We start from the raw sequence: 21,760 nt of genomic DNA, 5'->3' as shown, positions 1-21,760 counted from the left end.
ATTATACAAAAAGACTTGGAGAGTGTATCTGTATTACTCTTAATAGTTTTCAAAAGAAAGGGAATCAATGCGCAAGACAAATAGCGTACAATAATGGTGAGTTACTGTAGAAATGTTTTCATATTAATATTATGGACGTAATAAATTTCATCAATAATATTTATCATGTGAGAGTCGTATAAGAGAATCAGCAAAACAATCATTATTTATTATTAATAAATTTTATCAATATTTGTCAACTATTTACAAGTGCGATAAATGCGATAAATATTGAAGGATCATCCATTATACTCGTATTTATAAAAAAAATATTAGTTGAAACATATTGATACATGACCACTGAAATAAATTGATAGAATTCGCATATTTTTCTTGTACTGTGTATTTTTTGTACTTGTTAAATTAATATTGACAACATGGATAACGTATAGATACATATATTTTTTTATGGCTGAAACCTTTTTTCAAGTACATCTTGAAATCTGGGTAAATGGGACGTGAATATTGACTCATATTCGTATCACATATTTAACATCGGATACGGCTGCACGATTTTTAATTCATTGTAACATTGTATATCGTTATACATTAGGCAAATTAAACTTGTCAGCTTCAAACGAGCACACTTGGTGCTAAATATCAGATACAAATGCGCGGACTATTAATACTGAATGATGCATGTGACGCAAATCAAATTAATCCATTTACCTTACGTACGGGTAAAAAATCGAAGGTTTTTTTTTCTTAAACAAGAATATTCGCGATGATACGTCCTCGTATTTTAACGAGCTCTAAATATTGGAAGAGTATCCCGAAATAAATTGGTAATGATCATTGGCGTTATTATTAGAAAAAGCTTCAGAACGATTTAAATTATCATTCTTATCATGAAGTTGAATAAAATAAAAAAAAAACCCTATATTATACAGCAATAATTCAACGAACACGATCTCTAATTTTATTAGCCTCTTTGTTAAGTCAAGATTAGATTTGATAAACTATATCCGCATGAAGCGGACTCTTCTCAAGTCCATTTTAGACGTTCTATAATTCGCGTCAGACTTCAGAGTAGAATTCTATTTATATTTATATATGCCATACATTTTAATATGTACATTTGTAGTTAAATGTATATTTTATACGTGGTTATAGTCTAATAATTTTCAAATGTGTGTGTTTTTTTTTTACTATACGGCATATGAAATTCTAAATAAAATTCTATTTTGAATTCTGGTACCAATTATAGATCATATAAAAATAACTTTATACGGTGCATGAAATTATAGATAGAATTTTATCTTGGATTTTATAACACGAATTATAAATCGTCTAAAGCAGGCTTTATCACGATCGGTATACTGACGATGGGTAACATTTTGCAGTCAGAGTTGCATGCATATACACATCCGAGATTCGAACCGCTGCGGCTAATAGACGTGTTTGAGGTACGCACATACCGCATGACGGAATCTGCACATTGAGTTACCATCCAGCGGGCCGAAATTAATATTCATGCAACGTGTGTAACATCAGCATTGCTAATTATAAGTTCGCGGGAAATGTTTATTAACTGTTAATAAATTTTCTTTGATCTTATGCTTAACACTGCGTGCATTATATAAAGTGCATTAAATTAATAAACGATGCGAAAGAAAGGAAGAGAAAGATCGAGAGAAATTCTTTCGATTGTAACTTTATTGGAAATGATTTGCCGTATTTTTACTTTCTTGCAAGAACTGTTCTAGATTCAGATATAAATGTTCAGATGTCCTCCTTTTATTTTCACATATGCTTGATATCTTCACACAATTGCGAGTTTTTCCAAAGATTCTTCGCTTTGTAACGTTGGACATTTTTCGTATTATAACGATACCTAATCTCTCTCTCTCTTCTCTCTCTCTCTCTCTCTCTCCTCTCTCTCTCTCTCTCTCTCTCTCTCTCTCTCTCTCTCTCTCTCTCTCTCTCTCTCTCCTCTCTCTCTCTCTCCCTCCTCTCTCTCTCTCTCTCTCTCTCTCTCTCTCTCTCGCTCGATCACTCTCCTCTTACTCTTCTCTTCTCTTTATTTCTATCTCTCTCTCTCTCTCTCTCTCTCTCCTCTCTCTCTCTCTCACTCTCTCTCTATTATCTTATGTTTACATCATATGACTAAAATAGTTTATTATTTTGCAACCGTTATCTGTCGCATATCCAAGTGTCTCGCGATAATTATGCAAAAACATCTATAAAATGACTCAACACACAATCGGTTTGCGTTGTCAACGCAGTCAACGCAACCACCAGGTTTAATCATTTTTTGCGATGCATCCGCTTTATAAAGAGAAAGAAAGATACAGTTAATAAAACAATTATCGGATAATTAAAAAACCGATACAATATCACAAACGATACAATTTACATATATCAATATTTTTATCTTTTTACGTACTAAGTAGGAAATTAAAGTGATATTGCTTTAAAGTATAAAACTCTTTGTTTGAAAATTACTTATATATTTCCATGAATCTTATCTTATCTTATTAGATGAGTTTATCGTTGTTTGTACACATACTTATCAAATGAAAATTCAAACCTAAAATAGTACAGTGGAAGAGTTTTGTTATGAAGATGTCTCCGATTTTTAATGCTAAAAATAGTAATTTGTGAGGAATGAAATAAGAATTTAAAATAATATAACTGAATAGTTCTAATATTTATTTATGCAATTGTCTGCGGATTCAAATTCAATGATTTTTTAAACTGTATAAAAAATTTTGATTTTAAGGTATAATAATATATTCGCAAATCGTCGCGTCGCGTAAAAGAATCACGGTCGATCTCGCTTCGCGTGTATAATACTTGGCACGAGACACTACCGTGTCTCTTGATGAGAGCAATCGCCCTCGCATCTTCATGTGACAGATTGTATCACTTGTGCAACTCATGAATAAACTATTTTTCACTTGTGGTCCTTACGAATCAACACTTTAAACCTTTTCTTTGTAAACGTTTATAGATTTATTCCTTTGTAGATCTATAATAATAATACATGTCGGATTTCTTATAGTGGATTTTGATTCATAACTTTATGTGCCGTGTATTTTGATGTGTATGTGTTTTAATATACGTATATGTTTATATATGTATATACGTATCTCAAGTTTTCTAAAATATTTTTTTAATTAACTTTAGATTTATAAATTTTATTTTTTAATAATCTTATATCGCGTAATATGAAAAACACTTAAAGAATTTGATTACAAATGCAATACGAAATATATTGTATATTACAATACACATCTACATCAAAATATTCACAGTAATACCTACAGTTATGAAGTAGAATTCTATCCTGAATCTGATGTAAGTTATATACGGCACTCCTAGATTTTCCGACACCTATACAATAGCAAATAAATTTATTTTTTCCTCTTGCTAATATAGTATAGCGTCTATAGTCTACATGGATACACGTGTGCAGCACAGTATGCGCGCCGCGGGGAAATCCGATCCAATCGCCGAGGAATGTTTCGCGAACGCTTCAGGAAAAAAATCAAGTCAGCAGGCGCGCTAGCGATCGAAGCGGGATTGTGGAAGGGAACCTGAACCTGAACTGAAGTTTCTAATCAGATGTGCACCAGTAGATGTGCACCATTACGTCCTGACAGAACGTGCTAAGCTCGCGCTCGGAGAAAACTTGTTGCGGCTGTAGAGCTGTTACACTTATGTAAGTAATTTTAATCCGGATAATTATATCACTCTTTTCTCAACGGATTCATCCTACAACAATCGGGTGTTACAATAATTGCCTGAAGTCGCTCTGTCTAATCTATCTTGCAGTTTGTTCTTAAGGTCTCGCAGCTTCTTCTCTCACAAACTTCATCAGCGTGTTCCACTAATTGTAAGGGAATATTAGGAAAGAAGGTTTTATGCAAATGCGAGCCCGGGAATGCTTTATTAAATTGTGCTAACAAAACGTCGTCCGGGAGAGATGCTATTATGCTGTTATATGCTAACTACTTTCTAACTTTTTTCAGCCAATCGTTTTCTAATTAAGCCACCATGATGGAATGCATAAGCATGCGCCGTTCTAAATTCCATGATACTAGAAAATTATGTTTATTAGTGATTAGCGAAAGATTATCACGCGCGGAGATTATTTTTCGCTAATTAGGAGACTTTTTTTCATTTGCGAGTCAAAATTCTACGTCAACGCTTACTTTAACGCTCCACAATTATTTTTGATCCGATTTTCTAACGTAGCGCATTTTTGGACATTACTACAACTGCTAAGCGTGATTAATTCAACCGGTAGAATTATATATTTACAAAATTTCTAATTATTCAGTAAATAAACTGATGTATGGTGTAGTAAATTGGCAGCAAATTCGATCAAAAATTACTGAATTGGCATGATTTGTGTCCGCATTAAGCTCGTTTTGCCGATAGAATTATCTACTGATATAATTGACAGTGGATTGGCGGCAGAAATCGAATGGAATCGAAGTCGAACGTAGATTCTGCCCTATTTCTGTCGCCAAACTGCAGTGTAATAAATACGTCAAAGTTTGTTTGTGATTTCTACCATCGATCCCATCATATTTTGTTAACAAACTTTACTATATTTCTATCAATATTATTCTATCAATATTGTACGTGTCACATTCTTTTTGTCATCAACATTTTTAACAAACACTATGCAGAATCTGTTCTTGACAAAGGTTTGTCTGGGATAATTTATCGTCCTCTCCTTTTCCATGTGCCACAAATAACGAAAAGTCAACTCTGTTCATGTACGTTAACGAAATACTACTGAATAAGTAGATCGCCGATTAAATTAATCGGAATTTGGTTGGAGTTTAACTTTGTTCTCTCGAAATTTATTCTCAGATACACTCCAATATTTAGACTACTTATCCTTCGTTTTACGAAGGCCTTTCTTTTCCCTTTATTATTACATTTTTTATCCGTATCGAATTTTTAACATGTATCGAAAAAAGCCGAAAATTACTATTATGGGAGGTGGTCCCACCTCTTAAAATCGTTTTTTGTCACCAACTGAAAATTTCTAATTTTATCTCCTTACTCCACCTACATGTATGCAAAGTTTCATTAAAATCAGAGTTTGCGAGTTGGCGGAGTTTCCCTTTGTTAGGGCTCCCGGATCTGCCGAATTTTCGCACGTGCGCAGTTCAGGGATTACAAAGCAGTGGCGTATACATATATATGGGTTATTTATGAAGACAAAAATTCGATAGATTTCAATGATCGGGGTAGATCAGGAGTGTTGGAATAAAGCAAACATCAATTTTACTCAAATAAAATAAGTTAATTAAAATTATTTTGTACTTTGCGTCACATTCTCGCTAACTTGTCAATTATTTTTGAATGTTTAAGATAATTCTTAGAAAAAATTTAACAAGAGAGATGGTACGATACCCTTTCTCCCGAAGTAGATACTTCACTGTGAGACTAAATTTGACGCGCATGCTCGGGAAACTCAGCTCAGCTGGGGTCACTGAGGATAGTGGGAATTGTGCGATTGTGGGTTGTGGCCGTTGTGGGATTGACTATTTACAATTCGTGCGTAGAGGCACGTTTTTATCTCTGCTTTACGAACACGCTTCCAGCTTTGTCTAACGAGATTGACACTAACTTGGTATGAGAAGTTGATAAGGAACGCTCCGAAACTTACAGAATGGAAGCACTTGTAGTTTCATGGGCAAATAAAATCGTAAAAGTTTTAGGTCAGACAATAACCTGAATATGTAAATACACTGAGCATGACATTTGCAGATATTCATACACTACGCAAAATTTTAACATAAAAAATATTCATATTTTGGAGTTCTCTCTGTTACAAGCTCAGTTTTTCTCAGTATAAAGTGTTACAAAACAGCTACAAGCAAAAGTTAATTTTTTGTTGTTGTAAAATCTAAGATATTTTAAGATTTGCTGTAAAATATTTTCTTTTTGCTAAAATATATAAACGAGAGAAATTGATTGTATAATATAAGCTATTTTTGCTTTTAAATTATAAAAGAATTTATGTTTATGCTTCTGAAGCTGTTGAAAATTTATTAAAGTCACAATTTTTTTATATAAGTTATTTTATTATTTTCTATCGGTTTTGTACAAGTTGTGTATCGAGTTTTTCTTCTTTCAGAAAGAAGAATTGTTGAGATTGTCAAATATGGGTCAAGTATGGATCATTATTTATCTATTGGTAGCATGTGCACATCTATCATATCAGGTAGACATAAAGCAACTTTTATCTGTTCAGTAATGATACGAATTCTTAATATATTAAATTATATCCAATTATATCACTCGCTCTGAAGCAAACTATTCCATAAATTCTATAAGTTCATATACATATTTTATTATAGAGATCAACACCAAGCTCTCCGACGTACGTAGCAGCCGTAGTGGAGTATCCTCCAAAATATTCAATAAACAGCAGTGAGACTCTGAGAGTAAATTCTGACGCTTATGTCAGGCTTATTAATGTGACTAGTCGTAATGTGAGTATCTTTAGAAAAAAAAAACAGTTTCACATATTTCACAGATTATATCGTCAACGAATTAGTGTGTTCTTGTCATTATGTTATAAAAATTATTTAAAGCGTTTGAATATTATTTAGAATGCTGATATAATCGTTTTCCCGGAAGACGGCTTGACAACAGTTAGGTTGCCCGAGAGAGAAAAAATGGGGGATTGGACAACCGTCATTCCTAGTGCCTCACATAATTATATACCTTGTAGTCAAAATACTATTAAAGTCAGCGAAGTATGTACAATTATTTATATTGTGAGAAACTAGTAACATCAATTATCTAAAAAGAAATTTTGGATCTACAGACATTGAGAAAAATATCATGTGCTGCAAGAGATAATGAAATCTATGTGGTAATCAATATCGCTGAGAAAGCACCTTGCACTGACGTGCTATCTTGCCCAAGAGATAAAATGTTCTATTACAACAGTAACGTTGTATTCGATCGTACAGGAAAGATTATTGCCAGGTATCTAGCTTCTTCGTTATAATGACTGTTACAACACATCTCGCTTGATATATATGTCCAATTACAATTAATAGGTATCGTAAGACGAATCTTTTTGAAGAACATCAATTTAATGTGACAGCAGTACCAGAAATAGTCAGTTTTTATACTGATTTTGGAGTGAAATTTGGAACTTTCATATGTTTTGACATATTATTTCGCGAACCCGCAATACAATTAACAAGAGATCATCAAGTTACTGACATTGTATACCCTACAGCGTGGTTTTCTGAGACACCATTCTTAACAGGTAAACGAAATGTGGTAAAACCTTTTCCCCTTTTTTATCAAAAAATTTATACGAATATTATTTATTATTATTCTAGCTGTACAAACGCAAGCAGGATGGTCATTTGCTGAAAACGTAAATCTTTTAGCTTCAGGCTATAATAGACCTGGCTTTGGTAATGCTGGCAGTGGAATTTACTTAGGTGTGTAAAATTACATTTTAAATATTATATAATTAGAGCCTTCTACTGTGCGAATATATATACGAAATAACATTTCATACAGGTCGTAAAGGAGTCGGTAAAGCAATAATGCCTGCAATTACACACGAGGAAGTATTGATATTTCAAGTACCCAAAATAAAGGACAGAACTAGGTATGATAAAAACTATCATGATTTTTCAAAGGATGAAGATCAGAAAGCTTGGCCACATTATCATGAAAAGAATATACAATTACTGAAAAAGCAGGAAGACAACACAATGATAGATAATGATACATTATTTTTAAAACACGACAATATTCGAGTCTTTCAAACGCTTTCCCTGGAAGGAAATGCCACGGAAACTGTCTGTCACAATGGTTTCTGCTGCGAGTTTAAAGTAGAAATTGCGAAAATAGATCTAAGTACTAAATACCGTTTAGTGGTTTTTAATGGTATTCGTCATTATTCCGTCGTTGAAGCTTACGTACGTGCATGCGGCATAATTCAATGCTCGAACAACTCGGTCTCATCATGCGGTTCCGTGCAAGAATCAGAAATGGTATTTAGCAGTATTGAAATTGCGGCAACGTTCCACGATTATAAGAACAATTTAATTATGCCGTCTACGTTAAATCAGGATTTACTTCCGCTTGAAAATTGGACATTTAATGAACACACTCACGACGATCATGTGCACGTTAACATGTTCCTAAATAACAATACAAACAATTTAGTAACATTTGGAATATACTCGAGGAACTTTAAAAAGAACAATGCAAGTAAAATATCCTTTTACACCATTAATTATTTCGTAACGTTATTACTGATTTTGTTTTCAAGATTGTAATTTGTATATTTATATATGCAACATTGTTCATACTTTTATCTACGTTTAGATATAGTCTACGTACATATATTTATATGTGGCATACTTACGAGAAATCACGTACTTTTTACTTAATTGAGAAATAATTCTACTTGGCTAAGTTTTTTACTTCTCAATATCAAGAAATAGAGAATTAAATCAAAAGTAAGGGGAAATTGGTGTACAAAAATTTGGCAGTGGACTAAAAAAAAGTAAGCAGTGGCTTATAATATTTGACGGCATTGTCGTCTGTGGTTGGGCAGTGGTAATAATGAATGGTGACAGTGGCAATGCAGGAGGCATTGCATAGCATTGCCAAGTCAGTGTTCGAATTTTATTCGGCATTGGTTCGGCAGTACTTACGGCAATGGTGTACAAAATTTTGGGTTGTAAATTCCCCCTCGATCAAAAATTAAATTTGAATCAGCACTTTTTCTTGCCAATTCGCAGCTTGCGACATCTGTAAATATAGATAATTTGGTTAAACATATTATATATGTACATAAAAATGCACAATATATATTTTTGATAGAATCATATACCTACAAATGTACTAGAATTCTATTGTGCTAAATGTGCTAATCTTTGAATTATTGTTAATAATTACAAAATTATTACTATGTTTATATTAAACTATTTAAAAATAATTTAAAATATAATTGTTACAAATGTGATTGATTAGGCGATTTTTGGCGATTGTTTGGTATATATACCAAGGTTGCTATTGGTAGGGGCGGAGCTTATTCTGTTATCACTAATAGGCTATTTTTGGCGTGACTCTGGTATAGCAACCGAAGTGTACCAAACTGTACCAAAGCCACGATTCTGTAACTCGTTATGCAGTATCGTTATATTATCGTTGCGCAGCTTTTTTACCATATAGTATATCTGCAACGTACGCGCAACATAACGATAACGATACTGCATAATGAGTTTACATTTTACAGAATCGCGGTTTTAGTACAGTTTGGTTGCTGTACTCAGCTATACCATGTAATTTTTACCTCATTTCGAGATACACAATCGACCCCAGAAAATCGCCTATTAGTGATATTGACAATTGAAGTGAGAAAACGTATGAATTTTGTTAAACTTCAGACTAGTTCAGACGTGTTAAATGTGTGCGCCAAATATTTTATAACGACATAATAATAAATGTATTTAGAAATACGTTTTATTATTAATAAAAATGTTTTTTCCAAGAAAACACGTACTCAACGTTTTCGTTGCAAATTACGATAAACGCTTCTCATTCTTGCTACAATTATACCAAATTAACTGTAAGTATCTATATAAAAAATAAAATCTTTTATGTAATTTATCTTGAGAAAAATTTTAAATCTAAATAATTACTCCTAAATTATATTCGAAGAAGCCTATTACTCCGATAAAAAATGCACAAAGCATATCTTCCTCGCGAGATTCTTGTATTAATATATGTATATTATGAATCCCTCGATTGATCTTAATTAGTTTATGGTTATTCATTAGTCATAATTTATACAGTTGGTCTACAATTAATAATATATTTGCAATAAATCAATAATTATTCCACAATGATATTCACAAATGTGATGACAGAATGTTAATAATGAATGATGTGATAATTATGTCTATCTGTTTTTCATACTAATGCCATTGTACATAATTATTTCCGCGTTATCTCAATTCAGACTTTAAGAAATTGCGCAGATTCGCATATACTGACATACCAAAACCCAATTTTGACGAATATCGACGAAAACCCTTAAAAGATGCTGGAACAGCTACGAAAAACGCCGACGAACGAAGAGCGTTGAGAAGCGTTGTCTCTTTTGGTAATAATTCCAAAAAATTTTATTACATCACATTTTTGTATTATTTATTGTTATTTCCAAAACATTATCAAAATATGCCTCCTACGATAATAATAGAAGATTTCTGTAGAATTTTTAGCTATTCCCTGGTAGAAAAATGTCTCAGAATTTTTTTTCATATTATTAATTAGAATTTCCCAATATCTGTATAAAAATCTGAAGAAATATGAGAAAGATCGCACAATTTATCAGAAACATACAGATTGTGAAATAATCCGGAAATCTTTATCCAATTATTTCTAAAAGTATCTGAGAAATTTTACATATTTTTTCACAAATCTAAAATATGAAAATTTTTGAGAAAATAAAAGATATTTTTTCACTAGGAAAATTAGACATATATACAAATTGAATACAATATTTTCAGTTGGTTGCGTTGCCGGATTGTACGGCTTTAAAGCTCACTTATTGCATTATGTATTCTTCTTATCGCCCTCGCGAGATATTTTGGCGGAGGCTCAATTGGAAGTTAAATTAAACGATATACCAGAGGGAAAAGTATTAATCGTTAAGTGGCGCGGCAAACCCGTTTTTATATACCATCGGTAAGAGAACCAATAATTAATAAAAAAAACTTAATAATTAAGGGAAAGCAGGATAAAACTGACACGCACCAACATACACACACAATCCACTATCACAAGTGGTCTAGTCGCTGAATCGTTGCTGAATGCCTGTGTCTGCGAAATAAACATAAAACTAATTTCCCTTTTCATGATTTTTAATTATTTAAAAGTTTAATTGCCGCGCTCGAACCTTGTAAAATTTCAATCCTTTTTACTAATTTAAATAGAAAATACAGTCATTCTTGTTTAGGGCTTTGTTTTATCCTGTGCTTTACAGAATAGAATATAAACGTGTAATACAAAAATAATATCAATAAATGGATAAATAACAATAAGGGACTCTCGATAATGAAAGTAAAAAGGGGCTTTGAGCAGAGTGCAACGCGGTTGACAATGCATAAGTTATAACGTTATCCCAGCGAGAAATGACCCATCGATTCGGTGGAATTCGATGGGTCATTTCTCGCTGGGATAGCGATTGAAAGAAATAATGAAGTCTCCAAACAAAATACTTTTTGAAGGACTTTAAAACAAATTTCAGCGAATTATTTGATACTGATAATAACGTCCGATAACATCCGATCGCTAATTAGATTAATTTTCCAGGCCACAGTCGATCATAGAGCAGGAGAGGGCGGTGAACCTGTCAGAGCTGCGCGATCCGGAAACAGACGATGACAGGGCGAAAAGGTCGGAGTGGCTAATTGTATTGGGTATCTGCACGCATTTAGGATGCGTGCCGATTCCGAACGCCGGTATCATACGGGGCGGTTTCTTTTGTCCGTGTCACGGCTCGCACTTCGACGCGGCCGGCCGCGTGCGGAAAGGCCCGGCGTCGACCAATCTGGAGATACCCGAGTACACATTCGTAAATGACAATAGTATTGTTATCGGATAACGATGCGTTTCTTCCGGATCGAAACCTATTGAAGCATATTAAATGAGATCACCGAAAAGAATATAATGTACATATATTGCAGGACAAATTTCTATACTTCCGCTTGCAAATTCCTTGATTGAACAATATATATAATGGAATTTCATTATATATATTGTCTTCCAATAATGTATTAAGATTAAAATAATGTCTTGGTTTTAAAATAATGTCATAACCTATCATGATTTAAAAAAAAGTCTTGTAACTTTAAAAGTTTATCTTCTAGAAAACAATTAACTTCCTTCTTCATCCTACAGATGATACAACTTTTTGGTTGATCGATTATCGTATCGCTTTTTTACGCGGCACGTGTCCAGTATGTAAATAACGTAAACATTCTTAGATGTCGCAATAAATTTTCTACTATCTAGAGCGAGAGTTTAATATTATCCATAGTTTTTTTATTAATATATACCCAGGTAGAACAGAAAGTCAAAATAACGTTAAAATGATGGTAAAATGATGGTGAAATGACCAAAAATCGTCATTTTCAGTCATTTTGAAATTATTTTGACTTTATTGTGAGTTGCTGTACCTACTACCTAGGTATATCTTATTAAAAATTAAACGTGCTTTTCAGATGCCATTTGGCATAAGCCATAAAGCTTTAAAGATTCGACTGTTTTATCATCAGAAATGTATAAACAAAGATAAAACAGGATTTATCACATGAGTTATCATATATGATAATATAGTAAGAGAGCTATCTGGTGGGTAGGGCGCGGCGCCAAAAGTGGCAAAACTACAGATCACGAATGGTAACCGGGCGTGTGGATTGCCAACAGAAGTCCCAGATAGGAAAGATTTTTCTTGAAAAAAAGTAGACGAAACATTATTTATCGCAGTGTCCATCAGTCATACATCTCCAATTATTTGTTACTAAAATTAAAAAAAAATTATTCTAATCGTGAAAGTGAGTTCGTTTAGGTTTTTGTGATCTATCACTTGAGAACAAAATTAATGACTACAAAAATCTACACATATACCCATTTCCATGATTTGAATAATTTTTAAAAAATTTGATCCGTTATTTTGAATCCACCATTTTCAACTTTGAAATTTTAACATGTAATGGAGTGACCAAGCAAACGTATAGGTACAAATGATAGTAGCCCGACGGCTAATTAAGTTCTCCTAAAGTTGAAGTAAAAACTTTTTTAATTCTGACTGTATAATTGATCGTGGAGGAGTGCAAAAGAGGCACCCTCCTTTTTCTTGCGCAAATGCACATGAAAATGCACTAAACAGTGAAAAAATATAAAATCTTTCACCAATACGTTTACTTTGAAGAATCGAGGGGTCTCCCCCCCCCCTGAGAACCTCTTTTTTAGGAGCCTCAAAAGTAAAATATAAAGAACGCCCTTGATTACTCTTAAGAGGAATTTTACCGTAAAATGCGTTTTTCTATATTTCTTAGCGTAAGTGAAAAATCGAGGTACAAAAGATCTTTTTAGAACTTTGACTCCGCATAACTTTTGATAGGGGGGTTTAGCCATCTGCGGTTTTCATAAAAAATTTTCTTTTTTTACTAGATCTTTAAAACGAGCTGCAATTTGATCCCCTTTTTCACTAAAATTTTTTTACTTGCACCCCCGTCTCTTTTATTGGCCAATAATTAAGGCTAGCGCCATGGCTGTCGAACGCACAGTCTGTACAGTCTACCACAGTTCTAGCACGAGTTAATATATAGCCGTACATATTTGAAGAAAACACAGTGGATGTGTCATAACATTCCCCTTGTCGCTAATTAAACTCTTCGTGTACTTCTCATGTGCTCCGTTAAAAATTTATACGTGAATTTGGTGCCGCAAATGTGAACGGTAACGGAAAAGATGATAATTGAAACCTGTATCAAGTATCAAATTTGTATATATTACACACATATATTTGTTACCCTACGCTACTGGGTAACTAAATCCCGGTATCATAAAGGCAAGAAATTCAGAAATGTGGGCTATTTACAGTATTTACTCCCGGTCTCCCCTATCTGTCTTTCTGTAGGTATCTAACATTATAATATTATATTTTAATTTTTATAAACAGTATGCGCTGCGCGCAGATTAGTTATAAAAAATGCAGTGACATAAAAATATAAAAGGAAACATCAAATATAATTTATATTCACATTGTATCTCTACTGCCATGTTATGAAGCAGTATGTATATTATTGCATGTATCGTATGTTTGATCTTTTAACGTTATTCTGCATATCATTTCGTGTTTTTCAAAGCGCAGATAGTTCCATAGATTTTATTGACCATAAGACAATATAAATTCAATTCTTACGTAAGTAGTAGTCGATCTTAAATAATTTATTTGGTCTCTACATTTTTCTATTCACTCTATTAGTACATATAACAAAGGAGATAACGATTCCTACGTTTTACATTGCTAGATTATTAAAGTATAGTTTTACTATTCACGTTAGTTTTGTTTAAAAGTAATAAATATAAATAATTGCATTACATATTTAATTTAATGGAATGTTTAAACTGTAAAATAAATTACATTATATCTTTCATCTAAGAAATGCAAAGTAATATATATTGCATTATACATCTTTAATCTAATCCAATATAAGATACATTGTAATATATTTTTATATCACTGCCATATTGCGAAATAAACGCATATTATTGCACATATTGAATGCTTGCTCTTTCAACCTTCCATTATTTCTTGCACGTCATTTCCTGTTTCCTGTAGAACAAATAGTTTTAAATATAAAATGATTATAATTCAATTCGTACGTAAGTATGTAGTAATACATAAATACTAATCATGTATATATAAATAGTTACTCTTTCTCTCTCCTCTCTCTGTATTTAATTTCCTATTGTATTCTAATTCCCCCCCCCCCCTATTCTAATTCTATTTATGTTTAATTATATTTAAAATCTAACTATATATAAAATTTCAAGAACAGTATGTACTGCAAATAAATATAACTTGAATTTCAATAATGTCGGGGCTATTCCCCGTTGCCCTATATTACCTTATATAACGTTTGCTCTTTCAACTCACACTGCATATTATTTCCCGCTTTTATCATGTTGTATAAATAGTCATTAAAATTTATTTAAACTTTACCTGCATTTTTCTGTCGACGTAAAAGCGATTCGAAGTGTTTCAATATCTTCACTTTGCGTTACGTTGCTATTGTATAAGTTGTACTGCTCATATTAGCTTTATTTTAAAAATAATCAAGATGACAATTGATCCGGCTAAGTCGATTCCTGCATTTTACGCTGGACAAAGTATATTGTTGACAGGCGCGACAGGATATCTGGGTAAAGTGTTTATCGAAAAAGTATTGCGATCTTGTCCAGATGTTCGTGAAATATTCTTACTGATACGTCCAAAAAAGGGATTTACTATCAAAGAAAGGCTCAAAGAAATATTAAACTTACCGGTAAGATAGATATAGAAAGAGAAAATTTTTGTAATAACGCACAATTCTTTAAGAGATTTTTAGATTTTTAAGATGTTACATCACTTAATATAGCACTTAAAATGTATAGTAAAAAGAACTTTTTTCTAAGGGCTATTGTAACGTCATTATTAAAGAATGCTATTTTGGACATAAACATTTTGTGAATAGTATGTAATAAAAAATTGGAATGCATTTAGAGTAAAATGTTGTGAATGCCATTAAGTACACATTTTGTCCTTATATATTATAAATTTATTCAAAATGTAGAATTAGAAATTATTGTAATTATTCTAACAAAAACGTTTTTTTATTTTATAAGTTATATGAAAGACTGCGCGAAGAACAAATTTCTATTTTCGAGAAGTTAATTTCGATTTCTGGCGATATCAGAGAGAAGGGATTAGGTTTGTCGGATGCGGACAGACAAATGTTGATTGAAAGAGTGACAATAGTAATACATGGAGCGGCAAGTGTGAGATTCAATGAAAGTTTAAAACATGCTATACTTTCCAACACTAGAGCAACAAGAGACATTTGTATTTTAGCTCAAAGTATGAAGAATTTAAAAGTAAGTAATTTTCGCTCAAACAGAGTAACAGAGAGATCGCGCATTTGTATTCATGAATAATTTCACGTAATTTATTGCACTACGTGATACATTTTACGTAATGTTTTACACACAACGTTACTTATCTCATAAATTTTCTCCTAAATATTTATTATGGCGTATTTTTAAATTTAAGGGGATGCTGGAGCCGTCTGTTTTACCTGTTTTCGTTTTCTATATAAAATCGGAGTTCCCCCGAATCATTAATGTATGTACTGCAATTCTGGAGAAAGATTTTTAATTCTGTCAAATTAATACGACGCTACGTGCCGACAAAAAACGCCGGTAAAACAGACGGCTCCAGCATCCCCTAACAATTTAAACAGAATAAAGGAAGAGTGTGGACATGATTAAAATATCATGATGTATATGAGTATCTATAGTATAAATTAAATATATCTTGTTATTATGCAAATTTTTATAAACTGCAAGAAATTAAAAAAAAATCCTCTTTTTTATTAAAGGTATTAGTGTATGTCAGTACAGCGTTCACACACGTGAATAATTCATTCATTGAAGAAAAAGTGTACCCACCTATAGCTGATTGGCGGAAAATGATAGAGATCGCGGAGTCATTGGATGAACATACTTTAAATATTTTTACAGCTAAGTAAGTAATAAGTTAAAAACTAATAATCGTGTTTATAAAATTTATATAATTATAGATGTTTTCTTCGAACCATTATTTTATATTATTATTGTTATGTATTTGTGTTTTAAAAACTATATTCTTTTATTCATCGTACTTCTAATAAAATAATATCCAAATTTTTAATTTTGTGTACATTTGAAATTATGTATAGATGTTTGGATTACGTTCCAAACACGTATATTTTTTCGAAGAACCTTGCGGAAAGTGTAATACAGGATTATTCTTTCTCCTTTCCTTGCGCGATTGTAAGACCTTCCATGGGTACGTAGCCTTATTTTTCTTAACAATACGTATTTGAACTACATTTTTGTTTTGACGCCTTATTGTGTATTGCTAAATATTTGTATCCATTATTTTGTGTTACAGTATTTTAAAATAAAATATTTAATGGAATACAGGGTGTCCGGCAATTTTTGACATAGCCGTAGTGTGAAGGTGGATTGCTTTAAAAGGAAATGTCATGTACCATTTTGCAAAATTTTCTATAGTTATTGAATAATTAGTTAAACTGTCTGAAACAATGTGCGACAAATTACATTAGATTGAGTTAGATTATATAGATTAGATAGAATCTAAAAATATTTTGTAGGATTTTACACCTTTTTCCTTCTTCTTTATTTCGGTTAATAATTTGTGGACAAGTAATAATTTAATAATATTAAGGTTTAAGTAATAATATAACAACAATAGACAAATATTTATCATATTTTAGTGTATCCATCGCTGGAAGAACCATTTCCAGGGTGGGTAGATAATATCAATGGTCCAATGGGACTTAGTATTGGTGCCGGAAAAGGAATAATACGAGTAGTGTATGGTAATAAAGATGCTATTGAAGATATAGTACCAGTGGACATTGTCATCAAAGCAATATTAGTCGTATCTTGGAAGATTGGAGTTACCACGTATGACTATTAATTAACATGTATAACATATGCATGCGTTTGTAACTGTATTAATTTGTGAACGCAACAGTTTTTTTTTCTTTTTTTGGAACTATTTATAACCTATGTTTACAACATGATCGTATGGATGTTATCTCTTTAATCTATTTTGTTACATTTAAAGAGGAATATGTTTGTCACGCGGGTTCGGAGCCTTTCGGTGCAGATAGGTTCAGCTTTTATGCAATTATTCACACTACATTATTTTTTAAGATATACTATATAACCTTTACTCAATATTCGTAATAATTTTTACTTCTGTTTAGATTCTTGTTATCCGTATGTTCATTATGTTTTTTTTGCTTTTTCTCAAAATAATTGCACCTTAAATATCTATTGTTTTAATATCAAATAAAGGACGATGGGTAAAATTGGAATAAAATCGTTACTAATCGAATCACTATTAAAAATAACTTATTTTAACCCCTTTAATTGACGCCAATTTTGATCACTTTCTCATGGGTTTAGATGGATAAAAGTGTTACAATCGTGTTTAGGCATCCATTTTTTAGTCAGAAATCGGTTTATTTTACTCATCGTCCTCTATCTATGACTTTTTTAGTATAAAATAAAATTTAGAATTTTTTAAATAATTTAATAAAAATTTTATTATATATTTGTATTTTTTAAATACAAAATTCAATAATTTGTCGAAACATGTTAAATTGAAATTTGTTAATAATATTTTGAATATCGCACAATTCAAAATTTCGTCTCGTTTTTGAAACTTCCCAGACAGCACGCATGTCCAAAATCGGGACATAAGTCATCTAAAAGACATCTTTTAGACGTCTTTCGAAATGATGACTAAAAGACGTCTTATGTCCGATTTTGGACATGATGCTGTCTGGGTTGATTTAGTTTAGATCTTACGTAACTTTGTGTAAATTATTATTAACCTGTTATTGTTTACATTTTATTTATTAATTAACTTTATTCTTATTTACTTTTAGCTTTTCAGCAGGTTCCATTTTTGTCTCAAATTGTACAAGTCAGAAACCCATGACCTATCAAAGTATTGGATTAATTTGTTTTGAGGTTGTAGATGAAGTGCCTTTGGAAGGAACTGTCTGGATTCCTGCCGTAACATATATTGATAATTTTACTCTGTTCTACTTATCGACGATGTTATTGCATATCTTGCCAGCTACGTTAATAGATATGATTTTAAATTTCTCTGGACGTCGACCTATGTAAGTCTTAAATTAAAAATTTAACTAGTTCAGCAAAAGCAAATTATTCCTACATTAGATAAAATTGATAACATTTAGATACTTCGCAAATTGAAATAGTATACTTTTTTTTATCTTAAATTATTTTTGAATACTTTATCTATATTCTTTCTATGTCTCTACCTTTCTCTTTATTTGTTTATTCATCTCTTTTCTCTACATATAAACAACATTTTTGTCTAGAAAAAATTTTTATATACAATTATATAAATTTATTATATCTATTTATACTTCTATTTTTTTCCACTTTTAAAAATGCTGTGTTAAATCAAATCGAATGTATTATTGACCCTTTTCTGCGATGTTGATTGGTTCTTGAAAAGTTTATTTGGAATTTTTTTGCTTGTTTTATTGAGGATTCTCAATCTATAGATTTAGTGGTATAGTTGAAGATTTGTTTTAACTGAACCGTTTTGGATTAATAAATAATGTGTAAATTAGTGTAGTACGGCTGCAGAGAAATCTGTATGTGGTTAGTCGTGTTGTGGGATATTTCGTATGTAATAATTGGAAATTCAGCAATACAAATAGCTTGGCTTTAACATCCTCAATACCACCTGACAACAGAGATGTGTTTTCCTTCGATTATTCCGATTTCAATATTAAAGAGTATTTTATGTAAGTATTTTATGTTTCTAAATTTTATGTTTCTGATTCTAAATATCTAAATATATTTAAAATAAATGTAATTTACAATAAATGTTTTACGATTCTATATAAAGAAATTGTGCAATTGGTGCCAAAAAATTTCTTCTTCACGAAGACATGAATCGATTGGGTGCAGCCAGAGCGCATAAGAAAAGGTATTAGTAAAAGTATACTATAAACCAACATTTTTTAATTTAAATATAAGAATTTTTATTTGTGTGACATAAACCAGTTATTATAGGTAAGATGTAGTGAAATAGTTGGAGTAAAATGTTAAAGCCATAAAATGAATATAATACGAAACCTAATCATGCACCTGCATATAAGCTTGTTTATTAATTGTCATGGAAAAAGAATAGTTTTCGTACAATTTTATAAGTATGCTTCTGCAATCTGAAGTGCTTTTTTTTATCTGAATATTTCTTTATTTATAAAAATAGCATGCAAGATTTCTCAGCGTGTCATTTTTTGTCTCTGATGTCACGAAACAGATTTTTCGTAATTTACTCTTTAAGAGGCATAATTTACTGTTTAATCGAAATAATTAAGATATGTATAAATATATCAATATATTTATTCTATTATTTTAGAGTGTATCTGTTTGTCATAATGGTGAGAGCTATCATCTCCATTGGAGTGCTGTGGATAATATATAAGTGGATCTGCTCTTGTATATTATAAAATTGCTTAATCCAACACGCGCGTATGCTTTTTGAAAATTTTAACAGAGAACGTTATGCAAGTGTAGTCTTTATTTTTGCTTTATACGATTTTAAAACCTTCCTTAAGTATATAATTCTTCTTCCAAATGGTAGAAAGAAATTTCATTTTTTATGTGTTATTTTGGGGATATAGTTAAAAACAAATAAAATATCTTTGCAAGAGACTTTTCTTTTTAAATGTTTCATGAATGTAAACATCCTATTTCAATAGCTTTTCTTTATGCTTTAAAGATATACATATATCCCTATATCTGTATATGCATTATGTATACGCAAAAAGATAGATCAATATAGTGAAAATATAATGAAAAATTCAACTGGTAATAATATTTAGTTATTACTGTTATTAGAAAATATGAGTTGTTATATATAAACCTCAATGTAAATCATTTTAATAACATTACAATATTCTATTTATAATAACAATGTAATAATATTATATTCATTAATATATTAATATTTATAAATATTGAGTATATGTATAGTATTTCGTTTCTTATTTTAATTAGATCATATTATGTTCCACATAATTATATATTTTTAAATTATAATCTTTGTTAGAGCAGAGAATAGTAGAAATCATAAATACAGAGTATACAGAAGCGAAATATTATAATCCATAAATTATTATTTCAATGATCATTTCCTTACTTACCGACATCGTGATATTTTAAGTATATTAATTATAATAAGCGACAAATTTCTTTAAAATTTGAAAATTTCAAAGGAATTAGACGGGAAGCCACTATATTCAATATTTACCATGTATTTGTAAGAAATGTACAACGTGTAAATAAATCTTTTTTAGATATTCTTACGTTATATGTTTAATTATGTAGTAAATCAAGACACATAAATATAAAATGCACAAAATAAATCTTTAGAATATAATAAAGTAATATATGAAGAGAGAGAGAGTGAAAGAATAGTTTAGTTTTCATTTTTTGTAAAGTTTAACTTTCTATTGACATCATGTATAAAATACAGTCATGTGACTTCTCTTAGGAACATTATTGCTTGTTTACATAATTGCTTTTTTCTTTATGTTCAGATAAGGATACCTATTGTCTAATATACAAAAGAAAGAAATTTTTTTTATACTTTCATGCGATTGTATTAATTGTTTTATTAACAATGTTGCAAGCTTTTCTCCGCAATTTCATGTACTTATAAAACCATCTACAAATTTTTATTCGTTATACCACAGCTGATGAGTATAAAACGTAACAAAGAAAGATATTTGTGTAATTTAATTTCTTACTACTTACAGACTGTGAAAATTTACCTAAAATATTATACATTGTGTATATATTAACATTAAATCTAAAGATATACTTCTGTGTATATATGTATAACATTTTCGAATTAAACAAATTATACATTTGTTGATTTTTTGTATAGATTGTACTGTAAAAGTTTAAAATATATTTCATATTTATGAAACTTACAGAGTATAAAGTATTCCAGATAAAAGAAAATGTATTCAAAATAGCATATCAGTTTATAAAAAATCCCACCTGCATATATTCCAAAAAATCTAAAATATATAATATATATTATACATACATATATATATTATGTCCTATACTTTGGTTATGTTTAAATTGTTTATATAATATATAAAGAGCAAGCGAGATTTTACAATACTACACTAACATCAACAATGCATATACTACGTATATTACAAGTGTATTCAATATTTTCACAAACCCTGATGATAAGAACTCATCAAATTGTGAAGAAGTGGTAGAAAATGTGTTTCTGCTCTTGTTTTGTACATATACAATTTTATGTTTTATCGTCTAGTACCAGTTTTACCAGTCC

The 21,760-nt window shown here is 30.9% G+C and overlaps 3 protein-coding genes across 6 annotated transcripts; all 3 read left to right on the top strand.

Annotated features, from left to right (window-relative positions):
* Nucleotides 1–3,559: 3,559 nt before the first annotated feature.
* Nucleotides 3,560–9,546, top strand: LOC139808846 (vanin-like protein 1). Of its 4 annotated transcripts, none has more exons than XM_071771296.1 (8): nucleotides 3,560–3,703; nucleotides 6,143–6,229; nucleotides 6,366–6,500; nucleotides 6,621–6,767; nucleotides 6,839–7,002; nucleotides 7,077–7,291; nucleotides 7,368–7,472; nucleotides 7,555–9,546. In XM_071771296.1, the coding sequence occupies exons 2-8, from the start codon at nucleotides 6,170–6,172 to the stop codon at nucleotides 8,319–8,321; spliced, it is 1,593 nt and encodes a 530-aa protein (XP_071627397.1). In that variant the 5' UTR covers nucleotides 3,560–3,703; nucleotides 6,143–6,169; the 3' UTR covers nucleotides 8,322–9,546. The 4 variants fall into 4 exon arrangements, with proteins under 4 accessions (XP_071627397.1, XP_071627400.1, XP_071627401.1 ...); XM_071771300.1 differs by lacking the exon at nucleotides 3,560–3,703 and adding an exon at nucleotides 5,507–5,635; XM_071771298.1 differs by lacking the exon at nucleotides 3,560–3,703 and adding an exon at nucleotides 5,573–5,723.
* On the top strand, nucleotides 9,481–14,515 carry LOC139808856 (cytochrome b-c1 complex subunit Rieske, mitochondrial). The gene is made up of 4 exons (XM_071771323.1): nucleotides 9,481–9,619; nucleotides 10,013–10,156; nucleotides 10,563–10,740; nucleotides 11,368–14,515. Exons 1-4 carry the CDS (start codon nucleotides 9,529–9,531, stop codon nucleotides 11,657–11,659), a joined length of 705 nt encoding a protein of 234 aa, XP_071627424.1. The 5' UTR covers nucleotides 9,481–9,528; the 3' UTR covers nucleotides 11,660–14,515.
* A 284-nt stretch (nucleotides 14,516–14,799) lies between these two features.
* On the top strand, nucleotides 14,800–20,709 carry LOC139808848 (fatty acyl-CoA reductase 1-like). Its single transcript, XM_071771302.1, has 9 exons — nucleotides 14,800–15,110; nucleotides 15,451–15,699; nucleotides 16,203–16,348; nucleotides 16,542–16,651; nucleotides 17,103–17,295; nucleotides 18,288–18,527; nucleotides 19,008–19,184; nucleotides 19,289–19,369; nucleotides 19,805–20,709. Exons 1-9 carry the CDS (start codon nucleotides 14,907–14,909, stop codon nucleotides 19,893–19,895), a joined length of 1,491 nt encoding a protein of 496 aa, XP_071627403.1. The 5' UTR covers nucleotides 14,800–14,906; the 3' UTR covers nucleotides 19,896–20,709.
* The last annotated feature ends 1,051 nt before the right edge of the window (nucleotides 20,710–21,760 follow it).

The sequence above is a fragment of the Temnothorax longispinosus genome, chromosome 2 (assembly GCF_030848805.1).
Source record: "Temnothorax longispinosus isolate EJ_2023e chromosome 2, Tlon_JGU_v1, whole genome shotgun sequence".
NCBI lineage: Eukaryota > Metazoa > Arthropoda > Insecta > Hymenoptera > Formicidae > Temnothorax > Temnothorax longispinosus.
The sequence above is the reverse complement of the archived record's forward strand: the minus strand, read 5'-3'. Positions and strand labels throughout refer to the sequence as shown.

Bases quoted from the DNA above. Each gene is read 5' to 3' on its own strand.
- LOC139808846 (XM_071771296.1), top strand. From the start codon at position 6,170: ATGGGTCAAGTATGGATCATTATTTATCTATTGGTAGCATGTGCACAT. The intron at 6,230-6,365 runs GTAGACATAAAG...ATTTTATTATAG, and splicing joins GTGCACATCTATCATATCAG to AGATCAACACCAAGCTCTCC. The intron at 7,292-7,367 runs GTAAACGAAATG...TTATTATTCTAG, and splicing joins TGAGACACCATTCTTAACAG to CTGTACAAACGCAAGCAGGA.
- LOC139808856 (XM_071771323.1), top strand. From the start codon at position 9,529: ATGTTTTTTCCAAGAAAACACGTACTCAACGTTTTCGTTGCAAATTAC. The intron at 9,620-10,012 runs GTAAGTATCTAT...ATCTCAATTCAG, and splicing joins ACAATTATACCAAATTAACT to ACTTTAAGAAATTGCGCAGA. The intron at 10,741-11,367 runs GTAAGAGAACCA...TTAATTTTCCAG, and splicing joins CCCGTTTTTATATACCATCG to GCCACAGTCGATCATAGAGC.
- LOC139808848 (XM_071771302.1), top strand. From the start codon at position 14,907: ATGACAATTGATCCGGCTAAGTCGATTCCTGCATTTTACGCTGGACAA. The intron at 15,111-15,450 runs GTAAGATAGATA...TTATTTTATAAG, and splicing joins AAGAAATATTAAACTTACCG to TTATATGAAAGACTGCGCGA. The intron at 16,652-17,102 runs GTACGTAGCCTT...ATCATATTTTAG, and splicing joins GATTGTAAGACCTTCCATGG to TGTATCCATCGCTGGAAGAA.